The 17,120-nt window shown below is 34.5% G+C and overlaps 1 protein-coding gene across 1 annotated transcript in view; it reads left to right on the plus strand.

Moving 5' to 3' along the window:
• Positions 1-17,120, plus strand: part of MMS22L (MMS22-like, DNA repair protein) — a 136,220-nt gene that overhangs the window by 98,155 nt on the left and 20,945 nt on the right. The window contains exons 16-20 of the mRNA XM_011968384.1: positions 2,069-2,219; positions 4,486-4,637; positions 5,459-5,601; positions 10,804-10,963; positions 15,770-15,939. Of these exons, the coding sequence (XP_011823774.1) occupies positions 2,069-2,219; positions 4,486-4,637; positions 5,459-5,601; positions 10,804-10,963; positions 15,770-15,939 (776 nt within the window). The remainder of the gene's footprint in view (positions 1-2,068; positions 2,220-4,485; positions 4,638-5,458; positions 5,602-10,803; positions 10,964-15,769; positions 15,940-17,120) is intronic.

Below are 17,120 nucleotides of genomic sequence, written 5' to 3' on the forward strand. Positions count from 1 at the left end.
ATTAGTCATTGGATTTAATAAGAGGGAAGTCACGGTTGACCTGAAAGAGCAGTTTGTATGTAGTGAAGAGGCAAAGGCCTGATAGAAGATGATTCCAGAGGAAATGTGAAAAGAGGAATTGCAGACTGCAAATTTAGATTAATCTTTTTGAATATCACTGTTTAAGAGAAGTAGAAAAATGGGGATAATAGCTAGAGGGGTCAAAGAGGAAGGTTTGTTTTTGTATGGTTTTTAAATAACATGGGAGAAATTTCAATATATTTAAAATGCTTACAGGAATGCTCCAAAGTGAAGGAAAATTGTGTGGTACAAACAAAGTCACTTTTGTTTTAGTGCCAAGAGAAAATGGGATCCTATAGAGAACTTGGCCTCAGTTCATCTCTAGTAGAAGAAGAGAAGGCAGAATAAGTGAGCCCAGATGAAGGCAACTGGCTAAATGTGGTAGCAGCTTGTGATAGTTCTCTTCTGATGTTTCTTGTTTCTCTGTGAAGTATTCAGTCAGTCCATCAGCTGAAAATGAGGAAGGAGCAGAAGGTGCTGGCTGTTGATGAAGAGTGAAGAGAAGATGTGCAATTGTACCTTAAGAGAATAAAAGACTGAATGGACTAGGGAAATGTCATAGGAATGCTGGCCAATTCTAAGAGCCTACTTGAAGTCTGTAGTCATAAATGTAAAGTGGTATCAGTCAGCATGGTTCTTCTCCAGCCATTTAATACTGGTACAGGCGCAGGTACATATGGAGAAAAGGCCAAGAGTTTGAGTTAAACAGGTGATGATTTTTCCAGGCAAGTACACATATCAGGAAAGGAGCAAGAGTTGGTAGTATAAATGAATTAGTATAATAATGGACCATGCAATCAAGCTTCCTAAAGAGGGACAGAGAAGGCATGGAGACAAGGAGGGATGAGGAAACCGTTGTAGGATCAGTGGATTGTAGGTCCTGATGGAATCAAAGAATTATTGGAGTTGGGAGAGAAGAGGAAAGTTGGAAAGCTAGTTTGGAGTCAAAAATTGGGGTACTTTACAATTGAAATTACAGAGATTGTAGTTACTGGTAATGCCAAAGTCTCTGGGTATTAGCATGGGAGTGAATGGCTGACGTAGAATGGAAGATAGATTGATTAAATCAGAGTTGTTCAAGAAATCGAGAGTTTATGACACTGGAGAAAAATAATCACAAAAGATTATGGCAGGAGTGCTGTTGGAGAGCATGATAGTGAGCTACAGTCTACAAAGAATGAGAGGAGGAGGTGAACTAGAAAGTAGTAGGTAAATGCAACAAAGATAGTGACTGGTACAACCTGAAGATATGAAATTCAAAGCTAGCAATTTTAGGGAGGAAGAAGGAAGAATAGTCTAGAAACAGCAATGTGGACCAAGGAGTAATTTCACCCTATTGGTAGATCAAGTGGTATACGGGGAGTGGGAGAATAGACAGCCACCATTTCAGAAAGCTGCATAGGAGTTCTTAATAAATAATGTATTTGACAAACAATATTGTACAAAATGAGTTTATGGGTTCCTAAGAAAAACCACAAAATAAAACATATTTGTTTAGCATGGTTAACTAAGGAATTCTAGTTCCTAGACTTTGTGGGTTCTAAAGGAAGTGAAGTGTCATTGATTGTAGGAGATCTCTGTTTAATAGAAGAGAGTAAGGTGAGAACTGTTCACCTGTGGCAGATGACAAGTAAATTTGCTTCCTTGGAAGACTAGATGCTAGACATATTTTATAAATAGGTCTTTGGAATGGTGGAGGCACATTAGCCGAAACCTCAGGCATAGAATTTGTAATTAGAGGGAGCCATTATAGATCTGTAATGATAATGCAGAGATAAATTCTTCTAGGCCTTTCTTGGAGATCAAGATGCTACAGAAATTTCTATGACAACATGAATTTGTTCAGTTTTAGCTTTTTGTTTGCTCTACATTTCTAAACAGAACATTTTATTTTTTGGTACTTCAAAAAAAAAAAAAAAAAGCTGTTGTTATAATTGGCCATGGGTGTGTGGGTCAGAAGTAGTTTTTAAAGATTCCTCACCTTAAGTTTCTCTCATTTTAAATCTAGACTTTACTTTGCTAGCAATGGACATGCCAAGCACAGCTCCATCAGATTTTCAGCCTCAGCCAGTTATATCAATTATTCAACTTTTTGGTTGGGATGATATCATCTGCCCTCAAGTCGTAGCAAGATATTTAAGTCATGTCTTACAAAATAGGTACGTGCTTTTCTTTCAGGCATACACATTAATGCAAACCTGTGACAGATCAGTATCCTAGGAAGCTAAGAATTTTCAAAAATGAGGACTGATCTCTACTACATATACTCTCACTTTGTCAGGTTTTTGCTTTCAGTTATATCAGCCTTTCGACAGTAGTAATAGTAAGAACACTAATTTATATTTTGTGGCCTGCTTTAAAAAAAAAAGAAGTTGTTTGTTAAGAAACTGTTTTTGTAAGACTGCCTTATCATCATCCTGAAGTCACCTTTCTACACATCCCACTGTGAAAGAAATTACACATTTATTATTACTGAATCTGTAAGACAATGGTATTTATTAGTTTTTGAATGATAGCTTTCCTTTTTACTGCTAGATTTTTAAAGATTTCACTCTTAACTCATGAAATCATGAACAAGATACTTCACCTGAACAATGTCTTCCTTATCTATAAGTATTTCCTGCCACATTACACAAAAGATCTGAGGAACGTCACTTGAAAAAAATATACAATAAATAAAGTTACAATAGAAATAGTGTAGAGTGATCAGGAAGATTTGAATAAGAACATCAAGATGAGGGAAAATAAAATAAATATACAAGCCTAAGAGGTCTTAGTTCTCTTTTTAGTAACAACTGCCTGTAGATTGAGAGAGCATATGTTCATGACCACTTCTCTGTTTACTTTTTCTAGGGTTTTTATTTTTATTCTACTTGCCACTTTCTTCATTACTATCTCACCTAGCTAGTTATAATAAGCCCTTGCTTTTCCCTTGGTAGCCATATTCTTTTCTGTCTTCTTCCTTAGCATAAACCTACGTAGGTTTATGAGATCTTAGTCCTCTTAGGCCTGTATATTTATTTTATTTTCCCTCATCTTCATGTAGTTTTTATCCAGGCTTTTGTCAGTGGAAATGAAGAGAGATGTAGTTGGTGAGCTAAGTCTTTCCTAAGGAAGCTCAGTAAGCAGTATCATTAAGTATACATTTTATCGTTGAGCTTTCTGTTGTAAAGTAAGAGAGTTAATGTCAGTTGGATTACTTTTACAGTCACTTCTAGTTTGATAATTCTTTAATAGTAATGAACATTTATATTATGTATTAAAGACTTGCTGAAATAGTTTGAAATAATTTCCACTGAAAAAATAATATTGTTAGTGTATTAGTAACATTTGAAGTAACTGAAATGCAGAGGTGTTACATAGCTTTGGGAACGTTGTAAGGTTATAAATGACCAGTCTGTGTTCTTCTTCATTGTCTACTTTTTTATGACAACTTATATTCGAAGTATTTCAAAACAACATTTTTAGAGTTTGTATGAATTTTAAAAAATTTGGACTTTACATAATATTTTATATTTAGGTTAAGACCATCCCCGTCCTCTCTACCCTGACTAATGAATGGATTAGAAATCAGGTTTAGTGGCTGGGCGCAGTGGCTCATGCCTGTAATCCCAGCACCTTAGAAGGCCAAGCCGGGTGGATCACAAGGTCAGGAGATCGAGACCATCCTGGCTAACACGGGTGAAACCCCGTCTCTACTAAAAATACAAAAAATTAGCCGGGCATGGTGGCGGGTGCCTGTAGTCCCAGCTACTTAGGAGACTGAGGCAGGAGAATGGCGTGAACCCAGGAGGCAGAGCTTGCAATGAGCCAAGATCACGCCACTGCACTCCAGCCTGGGCAACAGAGTGAGATTCCATCTAATAAAAAAATAAATAAATAAATAAATCAGGTTTAGCCAGCCCATTGTCTTCATAGAAATAATTATTTTTTAAATCTGGCAAATGCTATTTTGCAAGGTAATTTTTAGTAACAACTCTCCGTATAGTGAGAGAACATACACATTCATGACTACTTCTCTGTTTACTTATTCTAATGGCCACTGATTTTTATTCTACTCGCCACTTCCTTCATTATTATCTCACCTAGCTAGTTATAATAAGCCCTTGCTTTTTCCTTGGTAGCCACATTCTTTCTTGTCTTCTTCCTTAACATAAACCTACACATATGTCATCAGTGGAAAAAGGAAAATTGAAAATTAGAACATTAAAAATGAAAACAAAGATATTTGTCTAATATCTTTTTGGGTTTATTTGTAGTATTTATTTTCAACAATGCATGTCTACATTGCTGTGTTTGTCTGAAAAATAAATGAGGCCAAGGAGTTGCGGGGATATTAGACTGTTTTTCTTTACTTCTTAATCTATATACTCAGGAAACATTGTTGTTTTTGTTTTAAAAATATTTGTCAATTTGTTTTTACAGCACATTATCTGAAGCACTTTCTCATTCAGGCTATGTATCTTTTCAAGCCTTAACCATAAGATCATGGATTCGCTGTGTTTTGCAAATGTATGTTAAAAACCTCTCTGGGCCTGATGATTTGCTCATAGATAAAAATCTTGAACAGGGAGTTGGTAAGTAAGTGTAGGTTTTTTGGGGAGGATGGAGGTATCTGTGGAAAGCTATTTACTATCTAGATCATTTGTTATGTAAATTAATAGAAAATATACAAAATATTCATAATTGGGTGTGAATACAAGCAGAACTTTATTTCCTTTTGTAGCCTGTTTCTTTGTTTTTGCTTTTGTTTTTTCAATTTTCCTGTTACTATATATGACAAACTTCTCTGCTATAAAGGATAAAAGAACTTGTTTCCTTGGAAGCCAAGAACAGAAATTTGCTCCTCAGGTGACAAACTATTTTTTTAAAGAAACTGATCACGAAAAAAGTAGAACTCTGAAGCTAATAACCAGATATCACACTGTGAACACCCTAAAAAGAAAAATACCCAATTATGAATAATTCTCTCCCATTTTATATTAGATATTTTGCCTTTCTTCTGATTTACAACTAGTCATTGAGTGATATTTGTACTTTTTGAAAAATGTCCCATGCAGTTCTGTTGTCTGTAGGGCATGCCTTTTCCCAAAGCTATTGTTTATGGCCACTTGTTAATTTCAGGAAGGTTGGCCTGAAAAAATCCTCCAAATTTACTTTAATATTTTATTATATCAGTTTCTGTTACATGAATAACTTTTGAGGCAAGGATGTTCATAAGTGAAAGAAATTTAATTTGAAGTCCTTGTGTGGAAATTTGAATTGTAAAAGAAAGCATGTCATAAGTGAAGAATGCTGTATTACTTCTCATATATACATTATATATATGTTGTGTGTGTGTTTATGTATATAGTATGTTATATAAATTGATATAGCAAATACTATTGTATTTTAACAGAAAAAGAGTACATGGAACAGTTGGTCAAACTGACAAGGTTACTATTTAAACTCTCAGAAGTAAAGAGTATTTTCTCAAAGGCCCAAGTTGAATATTTATCCATCTCAGAAGACCCTAAAAAAGCACTCGTTCGATTCTTTGAGGTATTTTTCATTTATTATTATAATTGCCCAGATTAATTACAATTAATTTTCAGAAAAACCTTAAGTGTTCTTAAAGTTTTTCTATAAAATGAATTCTTATAAGTTAAATCATATTATTGATTGCCTGCTATTGAAAAGTTCTAGAGGAAGAAAAATATGAATCTAAGGTATAGTACAATTCACACTTAAGAACAGCAGAAAAATTACATTAATGAAGAATAATGAAACTAAAGAATACTACAAAAAAGCTTTACTCTAAGGCTAATCTAAATTGTAGGAATATTGACACAGTTGCTGGACAACCGCATTCTTCAGATGCTTGGGAACTGAATATCCTTGTAAACATTCCATAATACTCCCATCTTAGTGTTTATCACCCTGTAGTGTACAGTGTAGGCATAAGCACCATCTACTTCATATGACAGTGTAGTTGGAGCATTAACATCCAATTCATTTGTTTTGTTTTGTCTCGATAATGAACCGTGCCATTCTAAATTTTATTTTTAATTATTAATTTTACAGAAATGTATCTATGTGAGAGTGTTTGTTTTACAAACCTAGTTGAAGTTGTTAATGTGTTTGGATTAGTGTCTTTTGTAAGCTATTAGTTGTAAAAGTTGGTTTATTTTCCCACAGAGTGGTTGGTATTAGCTGCAGTGAAAATAATTAAAATCAATAAGCTCTTTTCATAAATGTTAATTCTTCCATTGGTTTCTGTTAAGTTAAAATACAATTGTACGACAATTAGAGATGTCATGCAATCTCTAAAAATATTTGATAATAGTAAATGCAGATGTAAAATACACATTCCATTTGGACCCTTATTTAGTTGTTGATTGGATCTGAACCTGCAATTAAACGCCTGTGGTGTACTGGGAGCTACAATGGATCAGAAATGGAGCTAGAAATCAAGTTCTTCATTGATAGTTTTCATCTAGCCCAAATTAATTGTTCTTTCACCACTAAAAAAAATGAGGTTTTTTGCTGAATGCTAGATAGTATTATGCTAGAACTTCGTAGGGATTTGAAAAACCAAAAGAAGTAGTTCTTTATCTCAGATAGCCTTTACTTCTCTGTGTATACAAGACATACACAAAGACTAAAATAGTAACACAAGGTATTATATGCTAAATGCCAGTTGGTTGACAGATCAATCAGTAGGTAAAGAATTTAAAGCATTTTGGTATAATAAGTTTGGATTTTATCCTGTGAAGAGTGTGAAGGCTTTATAAGTTTTTAAGTAGATATGATTTGGTTAAATAATTTTTTTAATGAAAATAAGTAACAATAGTGTAAATTAAGGGTGCAGAGAACTATTGGCCAAAAACTAGTGAGGTTTAGAAGGAATCAAAGATTGAATGGTTGTGGGATTTCTGAATGGATATGAAATAAATGCTCTGTTTGACTAAAAGAGTGATGATACTTTAAGGAGAAATAGGAACATCATGATTTAGGGTGAAAGAGAAGTAGGTGAGGAATTCAGTTTTAAATTTACTCATTTTTAAGTTGTATCAGGTCTCCCCAAGATTATTCCTAGGTTCTGTGATTCACAGGACTTAGCATACAGTTGTATTCACAGCTATGACTTATTAACAGAGGGATACAAAGCATAATCAGCAAAAGGAAAAGATGCATGAGGAAAAGTCTGAAGAAACCAGGCATAGCTTCCAAGATTCTTTTCCCAGTGAAATTACACAGGATATGCTTAATTCTTCCAGCAAGGAATTGTGACAAGACATGTGAAATACTATCTGCCAGGGAAGTTCTTTAGCGACTCAGTGCCCATGGTTATTATTGGCGACTGGTCACGTATGCCCTCTTTGCCTCATACTTAGAGAGTTCCAATTCCAGAAGGAAAGCAGGTATTCAGCATAAACCATATTGTTTGCATAGACCAATTTAGGATCAAGGAATTGTAGGAAGCTTTTCAAAATCTAAGACCCCAAATACCAGCCAAGACCCAACCTTGCAAGCAGGACATTTTAAGAGTGGCAGTCTTGGGTCTGCTATATTAACTCTTTTCTGTACAGACATGATAGTATGACATCTAAGTTATTATTATCAAGGTACTGAGAAATGCATGTTTTTTAGGCTAGGGAGGTTAAACCTAAGCATAGAGAAATATTGAGAAGTCTAAGGCACTGGTATTCAAAAGTGTAGTCCAGAGACCCTTGGGAATTACTGATACCACCTGCTCAAAACTGTATTAATATTTGCACAAATAGTGTAAAATATTTTACATGAATCAACACTGTGGCCCAAGATTATCCTTGTATTCATTATAGTTTATACTGCCATGCATTTACAGAAGAAAAAGCCAGTTTCACTTAAGAATATCTTTAATGAAGCAGTAAAATTATTTATTTTATTACGTTTTGACTCTTGAGTACATGTACTTTCAGTATTCTGTGAATGACAATGCAAAGTGCACTTAAAGCACTTTTGCTGCATACCAAAGCAATGTGGTTGTCTAAATGAAAAGCACTTGTGTGATTATTTGAGTTGCAAGCTGAACTGACTGCTTTTATCTTAAAAGAACAACTGACAAAGTATGGTTATTCAGACTTGGCTATTTGGCAGACATTTTCTCAAAAAATGAATGAAGTGAGCCTATCACTTCAAAGCAAGCAACTGACAGTATTTGTTGCTAATAATATAATTCAGGCTTTCAAGGAGATTAGAATTTTGAGAAACTTGTATTTGCCATCGTGATCTTGAGAGCTTTCCGATACTTATTTTGTGATGAGAATGGTGGTGGTATTAACAGGTGTGATTTTTTTTCCTGATATAAATAATGAAGTGTGTCAACATTGGGAAGCTGTGTAACTCAGTGAACCACAATTTTCCAAATGACGAATACAGGCTTTAAAAAGCATTCATGAATGTAAAAGATTCACTCAAAATACAAGATTGACCAATGGCTTTTAATTTAACAGAGTATAAAATGTTCATTGACATGGTTTCAGACTCCATGGTTTAGTTGCAACTAATCTGTAGGAAATACCACTTGTCAAGTTTTGGTATAATAGCAAAGAGGAATTCTCATGGTTATGTGAAAAATCTTTCAAAATATTTCTTATTCTTCAGCCACATACCTTTTTGAAGCTGTATTTTCTTCATCTGCAGCATACCACAATAAATCATGCAGAAGCAGATACGAGAATCGAGCTCTTTTATTAAGTCAGACATAAGAGAGATTTGTAAAAATGTCAAAAAATACTACTTTTCTCACTAAATTTGTTTTTTGTCTGGAAAATAGTCTTTTACTAAAATATGTTACTTATATGTAATGTTCATTATTATTTTTCAATGAATTAGTGAATAAAATTTTATAGTATCATAAATATCGATAGATATAACCCAAATAATGAAAAGCCCTTCAAGATCCTCAATTTTTAAGTGTGCAAGAGGGAACTGAGACCAAAGAGTTTGCAAACATCTAGTCAAGGGAAGGAAGTGTAGAAAACAAAGGGCAGACAGCTAAATAGAGAGGAAAGGGATTAGTCATGTGTATCTCTTGTTCTTGTCTACTGATCTCACAGTCACTCATTTACGTTCACTGAGTTTCTTGTCTTTTTTTATTTCACGTTTTGTTGTCAATATGTCCAACTTTAATGTCACCATGGATAACTTCCATTAAGCTTTCATTTCAAAGCTTCTGTAGTACTGTTTCAGTCTTTCAGTGAAAGAAGTAGTCTTTCACTTCTGCCCTACTTCCTCTACCCACTTCTGTGACTAAACCCTGAGCAGTGGAATCCTTGGAGCATCTGAAAACTCATTGGCTACCATCACCTGTCCTTCCGACTCATGAATGACCACATTGTAACCTTCCCCTCCCTGTTATCCTAGTACAACATTCTCCCAAGGCCTCATTTCCTTCCCTCTTCACCGTAATTAGACCCCTTGGGGCCTTACTTCCACTACTCTTACCAACATTCTCACAATCTTGGATGTTTTTTCTTTTGGTCACACCTACAAACCCTCAACCTTGGTTCAGTGCAACCACCTATCTCTACTTTGTCTTACATGCTGAGTGCTGCAGAAGAGAAATCACAGAACTGTTTGTATTGGTGCCATTCATGGTCCAATTTGGGTCATTGGAATTCATTATAAGTTCTCAAAAATGGTTTGAAAATTTTACTACTTTACTTAAACTTTCTTTTTTTTTTTTTTTGAGATGGAGTCTTGCTCTGTCTCCAGGCTGGAGTACAGTGGCACGATCTTGGCTCACTGCAACCTCTACCTCCTGGGTTCAAACCATTCTTTTGCCTCAGCCTCCCGAGTAACTGTGACTACAGGCACACGCCACCATCCCAGCTAATTTTTGTATTTTTACTAGAGACGGTGTTTCACCATGTTGGCCAGGATGGTCTCGATCTCCTGACCTCGTGATCTGCCCGCCTCGGCCTCCCAAACTGCTGGGATTACAGGCGTTAGCCACCGCACCCGGCCACTTTCCTTAAACTTTCTAACCCATCTCTTAGCCAGTCTTCTCTTGATTCTTTTGTGACCTTTCACCCCTTGCTTGTTATCACCTTTCCTCAATTTATTCTCTCATTTATTTCCTTTCCTCTTCTTCTCATGTCTCTGTTTTTCTGTTACTGATTCACTTCACATTTCTCTCTACCACTCTCCATTTTGCCATCTCTACCTTCTCTGCCCATCCTTTTTTTTTTTTTTCTGAGAAGTTAAGCTGGCATCAGATGGCTCATAAAATTCTAGGAAGAAAAGTGAATTCATATCGTAAAGCTGAACTTTTTAGAGGTTTTGCTTGTAAATATTTGGCATTACTTATAGGTCTTCCTTGTAGGGGAATTTAGGGATTTTGAATTCCTGGTAATCTACTGGGAAGTATGGTGAGCCAACCTGTTTGGAAATCGTGATGTGATTTAGTTACAAGATATGTGTACATAAGTTTCACATTTTTTTCACTGATATTTTGCTAAGTGGCCCTTCTATAAGTAGTTATTGGTGAGTTTTTAAAAATTCTTCCTTTAACCTTTATTTTAATAATAAAAGACAAGACTTAATTCTTTTTACTTGTATTTTAATTGCTATGAATCTTTATTGGAAGGTTACAAATGAAGGCTTCAATGTAAAGGGCTATGGGTGCGTGTGTAGAAAAAGAGAGAAAAATTATATTTATGTTCCAAATCTTTATGGTATAAAACTTGGAAAGTTAAATGATATTTTTCTTTATAGGCTGTTGGTATAACTTACGGGAATCTCCAGATACTTTCTGATAAATCTGCCATGGTCACAAAGTCCTTGGAATACCTTGGTGAAGTATTAAAATATATTAAGCCTTATTTGGGAAAAAAAGTTTTCAGTGCAGGGCTGCAGCTGACTTATGGAATGATGGGTATGTATTCCTGACATTATTTTGCTAGTAACATTTCCTTAGGTTGGGCCTATACTATCATGATGGATAGGTATATATTGGCTAAATCACTACTCTCCGTACAATCATAAGAGTAATCTGAAATACAGTGATTTTGCTTAAAATAATTCATGCTGGCCTTCAAATCTCTGTCTTGCTCTATCTCTTTTCAACACTTTTGATTGTTTTAATATTAAAATTATGATCAATACAGAAAATATGCTAGCACCAGTTGCTTTCAGTAGTCTGTCATGAGTCACATTTCAATACCTGAATAACTAGAATGGATCTTTTTTAAAAAAAATGCTGATCTATTGTTAGAATTAAAAACATCAGAAAACTATCACTTACATCTATTTCTATGGTCTGCTCTGTATGAAGGAGATAGGATTTAATACAGTACTAAAAATATTTATGCTTCAAATCTTGTTTCTCACAATACTCTTCTCTTTTCAAAAAGAAATCTTTTTCTATGCCTGTTCTATAACAATGGAGTTTATCTTTCTTTAGGAAGTCAGTAATTAATGTATCTTTGTTTACTAAAACTGTGATGCTAACCAAAACTAGGAATTGGATAAAGGTAAATGAGAAAGATTTCCTTAGAAACTTTTATATAGAATTTAAGTTTTTTGGTTTTTTTTTTCCTTTATTTCTCTGTGGTCAAACCTTTTATCTGTTCCCTTTAATCTTATGAATGTATGAATAAGCCTGATTCGGGCTGTCTGAAACCTTTTATCTTTGTTGTAAAAGATAAAGGCGAATGCGAAAATGTGTAAATATAGAAAATGTAAATTATAGTAAAAGCTATAGCAATTCAGGCATCTTAATTTTAGAGAAAAATGTGAGAATTTATAAGTTTAATAGTAAAATACAAATTAATAAGTATATTGTCATTCATGCTTATAATTTATTAGTGTCTACAAAAGTTTTCTGTTTCTAGATTTAGATTTTTGCCAAGCTAAATATCTGATATAGACGTGGGACAAAATTCTACTTAGGAAAAATTGAGGACTTTGCTTTGCTGCCTTGTTGATTTTTGACTAAATGGCAGATCTGTATTCTTTCTTTTTGTCTAGGTTTCAAAGACTAGGAAGAGTATATTGCTACAATGTTGCCCATTTATTTGTTAGAAATTAGGATAGGTAACTTAAAGATTTCTTCTTGTTAAAGGTTTAGAATAAAACAGAAAGAGCAAAGTATAAACTTGGGAGAACTCCAAGGTGTTTTAAAATGTTGGGATTGGGATAGCATAACCATTTGAGGGAAGGAGTTACCCACTGAAACATTGTACTTTATTTACCTTGACAGTTCCTAACTGGGGACACCTCTCCTGTTCACTTACGAGGTTGCAAGACTGCTAGTGAAAGGCACACAACTGTTGATGAAATCACCCCTCATATTAAGGAGAAGGCATCTGTGATCTTAATTGTAGCTCAGTTATTTCTGAAAAGGCAGGGTGGATCCATCAACTTCTCTCCTCTGTAAATTTTGTTTGGTTTTTCTCATTCTTCATATCTCATAGTTTTTCTGTTTCCATGTATAAGGCTTTCAATCATCCCTGCCTCTTTGGCCATTCTTCCCCATTTTGCTTTGTAATTGAAATTCAAGTCATGACCCTTCGGTGCCAAGCGCAGATTTCCCCACTTTTCCCACATTCCCAAGTAGACTTGATCATCTCTCTCGTACTTCATCTGTCCTTTTCTTATGACATGATATTATTTATAGTTTGCCATTTGTTACTATTACTTGTGTACTTAACATGCCTCCACCAAATTTCAAACTTGTAGTAGCCGTATCTTTTGAATTTTTTATTCCCATCATCATGTATTTTGAACAAAAAAGAACACTTATTATGTATCAGGCGCTGGATTGAGAGTAAGAGATATATTAAAGAGCTCCAAAGTAGGAGATAGTGTATGTATACTATATAAATATTTCTGGAATTTAATAACTTTATTAACCTAGCAATAGTACATAATGTGTTTTTTAATGTTCTTTTTTGTTTTTCTTTGTTGTTGTTGTGTTTGAGACAGAGTCTCCCTCTGTCACCCAGGCTGGAGTGCAGTGGTGTGATCTCAGCTCACCGCAACCTCTGCCTCTGAGTTCAAGCAATTCTCGTGCCTCAGTCTCCCGAGTAGCTGGGACTGCAGATGTGCACCACCATGCCTGGCTAATTTTTGTATTTTTACTACAGACAGGGTCCCACTATGTTGCCAAGGCTGGTCTTGAACTCATGAGTTCAAGCAGCCTGCCTGCCTCAGCCTCCCAAAGTGCTGGGATTACAGGTGTGAGCCACTGTATGCAGCCTTTAATGTTCTTAAATGAGCAAAATTACTTTCTAACTATAAAGATTTAAAAATATATATTGTAGTGATCCCAGTTGTTACGTAGGGTAGAAAATAGGCAAAATACGTAGGGTAGAAAATACAGAGGATAGAAAATAAGTAAATACTCAAGAGCTTGTATAGTGGTTATCATTGAATGGGGAGATCGTATTAAATTTTTTTGTATTTTCAGTTTTATTCGTTAATAAATAATATCTTTATAGCCAAGAAAAGAAAAAAAAACCTTAGGTTTTTACAAAGGTACTGTATGTATTTAAACCTTTACTAGTTTTTTACTTTAAAAATATTTTTATATTTCCATTTTGCGCACACACACACACACAAATATTCCTTGCTGAAACCTAAAAAGTAGGCGTCTGATAGCAAGCAGTAAAACAAATATCTCTACCTTATATGAACTCCTAAAGCTTAAAGTCTTCAGCAAAGTGTTTTAACCGTTGCAGAAAATGAAATACAGTAGTTTCCCCTTATTCATGGGGAATATGTTTCAATACCACTAGTGGATGCCTGAAATCGCAGATAGTACCAATCCTATGTATGCTGTGTTTTTGCCTATACATACATACTTATGATAAGGTTTAATTCATAAATAAGGCACAATAAGAGTTTAACAATAATAACTAATAATAGTATTAATAGAACAGTTGTGACAATAGACTGTAATAAAAGTTATGTGAACTTTGTGTCTCTCCGACTGCCTTCCCCACCCCCTCATCAAACTATCTTATTGGTGTCCTATACCACGGGCAACTAAACTATACCACATGGTACCCTATCTCGCAAGTAACTAAACTATACCATGTGGTACCTATACCAAGGGTAACTAAAAAGTGTAACTAGAAAGTGAAACATACCTGTATGACAACTGAGAGTAATAGGAATCATTTCATATGCCAGTGATGATAGCAGTTTCCCTGATGGGTATATTAATGTTATTAGAATATAAGTTCTTCTTATATTGCTGTCATACTGAAATTTTCCACCAACTGAAGAAATGAGGAGCAAACCAGCATTATTTAAAACTTTGCTAAGTGAACATGTTTCTTTATGATTGATTATTGTACTTCCTTTTATAGCAAAAGATGAATGTTGCTGTTTGTTCTTGGAAGTGATAATTGGTTGAGTTTTTTTCTTTAACTTACTCTTCCATAAGCATATTTTTTTTTCTTTCAGAGCTTAAATTTTAAACTTTTTATTTAATGGAAATGACTTTGAATTTTATCGTTTTTGCTTTCTAAGATGGAATAAAATATAAAAGTTTATGCAGTAGATGTGCCTCTGTGCTTTTTGGATAAGCACTTAATCTGTTTTTAAATCCATTTTTCAGTAAGAAGACCTCAATAGCAATAATATATCCTAATGGGAATTATATATCTGCTGTTAATTACTTTATTAAACAAAGGGTGCTCATTTGTTAAGTTTTATTATCATCAGATGTGGCAATTAACAGACTTCTAGCACCAAGGAAGCCATAATATATTTCAAGTAGCAAAGAAATCTGTTTCTCTTCATTCAGAATTAAAATTTTGTTTGTTTATATTAAATAATTGAAAGGTGTAAAAACTGAAGTTCATGGAGATTAACTGAAGTTCGTGGAGGTTAAGTGATTAGCTTATAGCTAATCCTGTTTTCCCTATTTTAACAATTAAATTTAATTGTACTTCTACTACAGACTGAATTGAGGCCACCTATAAAATTATATGTAAGATTAAAATATGAAGAAATAGGGGTACAAAAAATAAATGTAAAGTTTCATAATGAGGCCCAGGGAAAATTAGTATGCATATAAAACCATAATGCATAATCCTACAGTATTCTTTAAAAGGTGGATTGTTAATTTGCATCTGAGCATCCTAGCAACTCAGAGGGAAAACAAAAAGGGAAATCTGAATAATTTCAACATTCAGCGAATGTAGTCACATAATGTATAAATATATTCCACTGTATAAGTGAGTGTAAAAAGATTGAATAGCCCTTGTATAAAATTCTTGGGACTGGAAGTATTTTGGAGTTCAGATTTTTTTGGATTTTGGAATACTTGCAGTATACTTAACCAGTTGAGCACCCATAATCCAACAGTGTGAAATGTGAAATGTTCTAATGAACAGTTCTTTGATCATCATGTTGGCACTCACAAAATTTTGGATTTTGGAGTGTTTCAGATTTTATATTTTCAGATTAGGAATACTTAACCTGTGTATATATTAAATGCCAGTTGCTCAGAAAATGTATGTTTTCCTTGGCCCAGAACTCTATGAAAAATTTATCTCTTCAGTGAAATATATGAATTGACATAAGTATTTGTTACTTCTACTATATGTTTCTTCCTATTTGCTATTTTAATTTGGTCCCGTGGGCTTTCAATACAAATTTTTAAATTAAATGACAAAATGTTCTGGTCAGACAATAACAACAACATGTTGTTACTTCTCTTCTTTGTTAGGAATTCTTGTGAAATCATGGGCACAAATCTTTGCCACCTCTAAAGCCCAAAAATTACTATTCCGGATCATAGATTGTTTACTGCTTCCACATACAGTATTACAACAGGAGAAGGAACTGCCTGCACCCATGTTGTCAGCAATTCAGAAAAGTCTTCCTTTGTATCTCCAGGTATAGTACGTGCGGTTGCTTAAAAGTTTAAAAAAAATGGAAACTTTGCCTTAAAAACATAGTTTACGAAATGCTGATTTAAAAACTGTACATTATAATCTCAAGCGATTGTGTGGCACATTTGTTGAACATATTTTAGATTGCTTTTATGTTTGGCTTTGGAAACAAAAATGAAAAAGCAGAGGAGCTTAAAGTTGAGAGAGGAAGTAGATGAGCACAGACACTTATGGTAGTATGCTCAGTTTTTTTTTTTTTTTTTTTTTCAGACCTCATCTATCAGTCAGACAGGGGGTGAGGAGATATAAGAGAATACACTATAGAGAACATCAGAGGTAAAAGAGCAAAATGGGTAGGAGTTGGAGGGCTTTTCATTTCAGAGGGAGCAACATGTACAAGGGCATGAGCTTTAAGAAAATATGGCACACTGAGGAAGATCAAATGGTTCTGTTGTGGCTGGAGATTGATATGGCAGGAGCCATGTAATGGAGGGATTTATATTCCATCCTAAGAAGTTTGGACTTTATCATTTACATGGGGACCTGATGAATTTTTAGCAGAGAAGTAGAAGTGACATAATGATATTTACATTTTAGAAAGATGATTCTGGTGGCAGTATGCAAGATAGTTGGTATGGAGGTTTTGGAAAGCAGTGGTGAGGAGTTCATTGTAATAATCTACATATTGTCAGAAGGTTTTGACCTAAGGCAGTGGGAATAAAACCCATAACAGCAGATTTCAAAAACATTTGGGAGCTGTAATTAAGAGTACTTGCTAAGTGAGCGTTGTGGAGGAACTCAAAGAAGTGAAATACTTCCTGGATTCCAGAATGACTATCTGCGTAGATAGTAGTTCTACTCACTAACGTGGGAAATCCTGGAGATGTCGGGATGAAGGTAAGGATTGGTTTCTGAGCAGCTTTAGTTTGAGGTAAGCAGTTGGAAATATTCATATGCCATTCAGGAAAGGATGAGGCTGGAGATGTACTTTATTATTCATTAGTGTCTGATATTGAAGATAAGTGCTTCTTAATTTGAGATCCAACAAGGGAAGCTGAGGAGGAAAGGGAAAATGGATTTTGATTACATAACAATCTCTTTTCAAAGATGTATTTCGTAACAGAGTTTTAAGATTTCTGAGAAGTTTTAAATTTTCCCTCTAATTTTTATTCATAATAGCATTTA

Source organism: Mandrillus leucophaeus, unplaced genomic scaffold, assembly GCF_000951045.1.
Source record: "Mandrillus leucophaeus isolate KB7577 unplaced genomic scaffold, Mleu.le_1.0 Scaffold841, whole genome shotgun sequence".
Lineage (NCBI taxonomy): Eukaryota > Metazoa > Chordata > Mammalia > Primates > Cercopithecidae > Mandrillus > Mandrillus leucophaeus.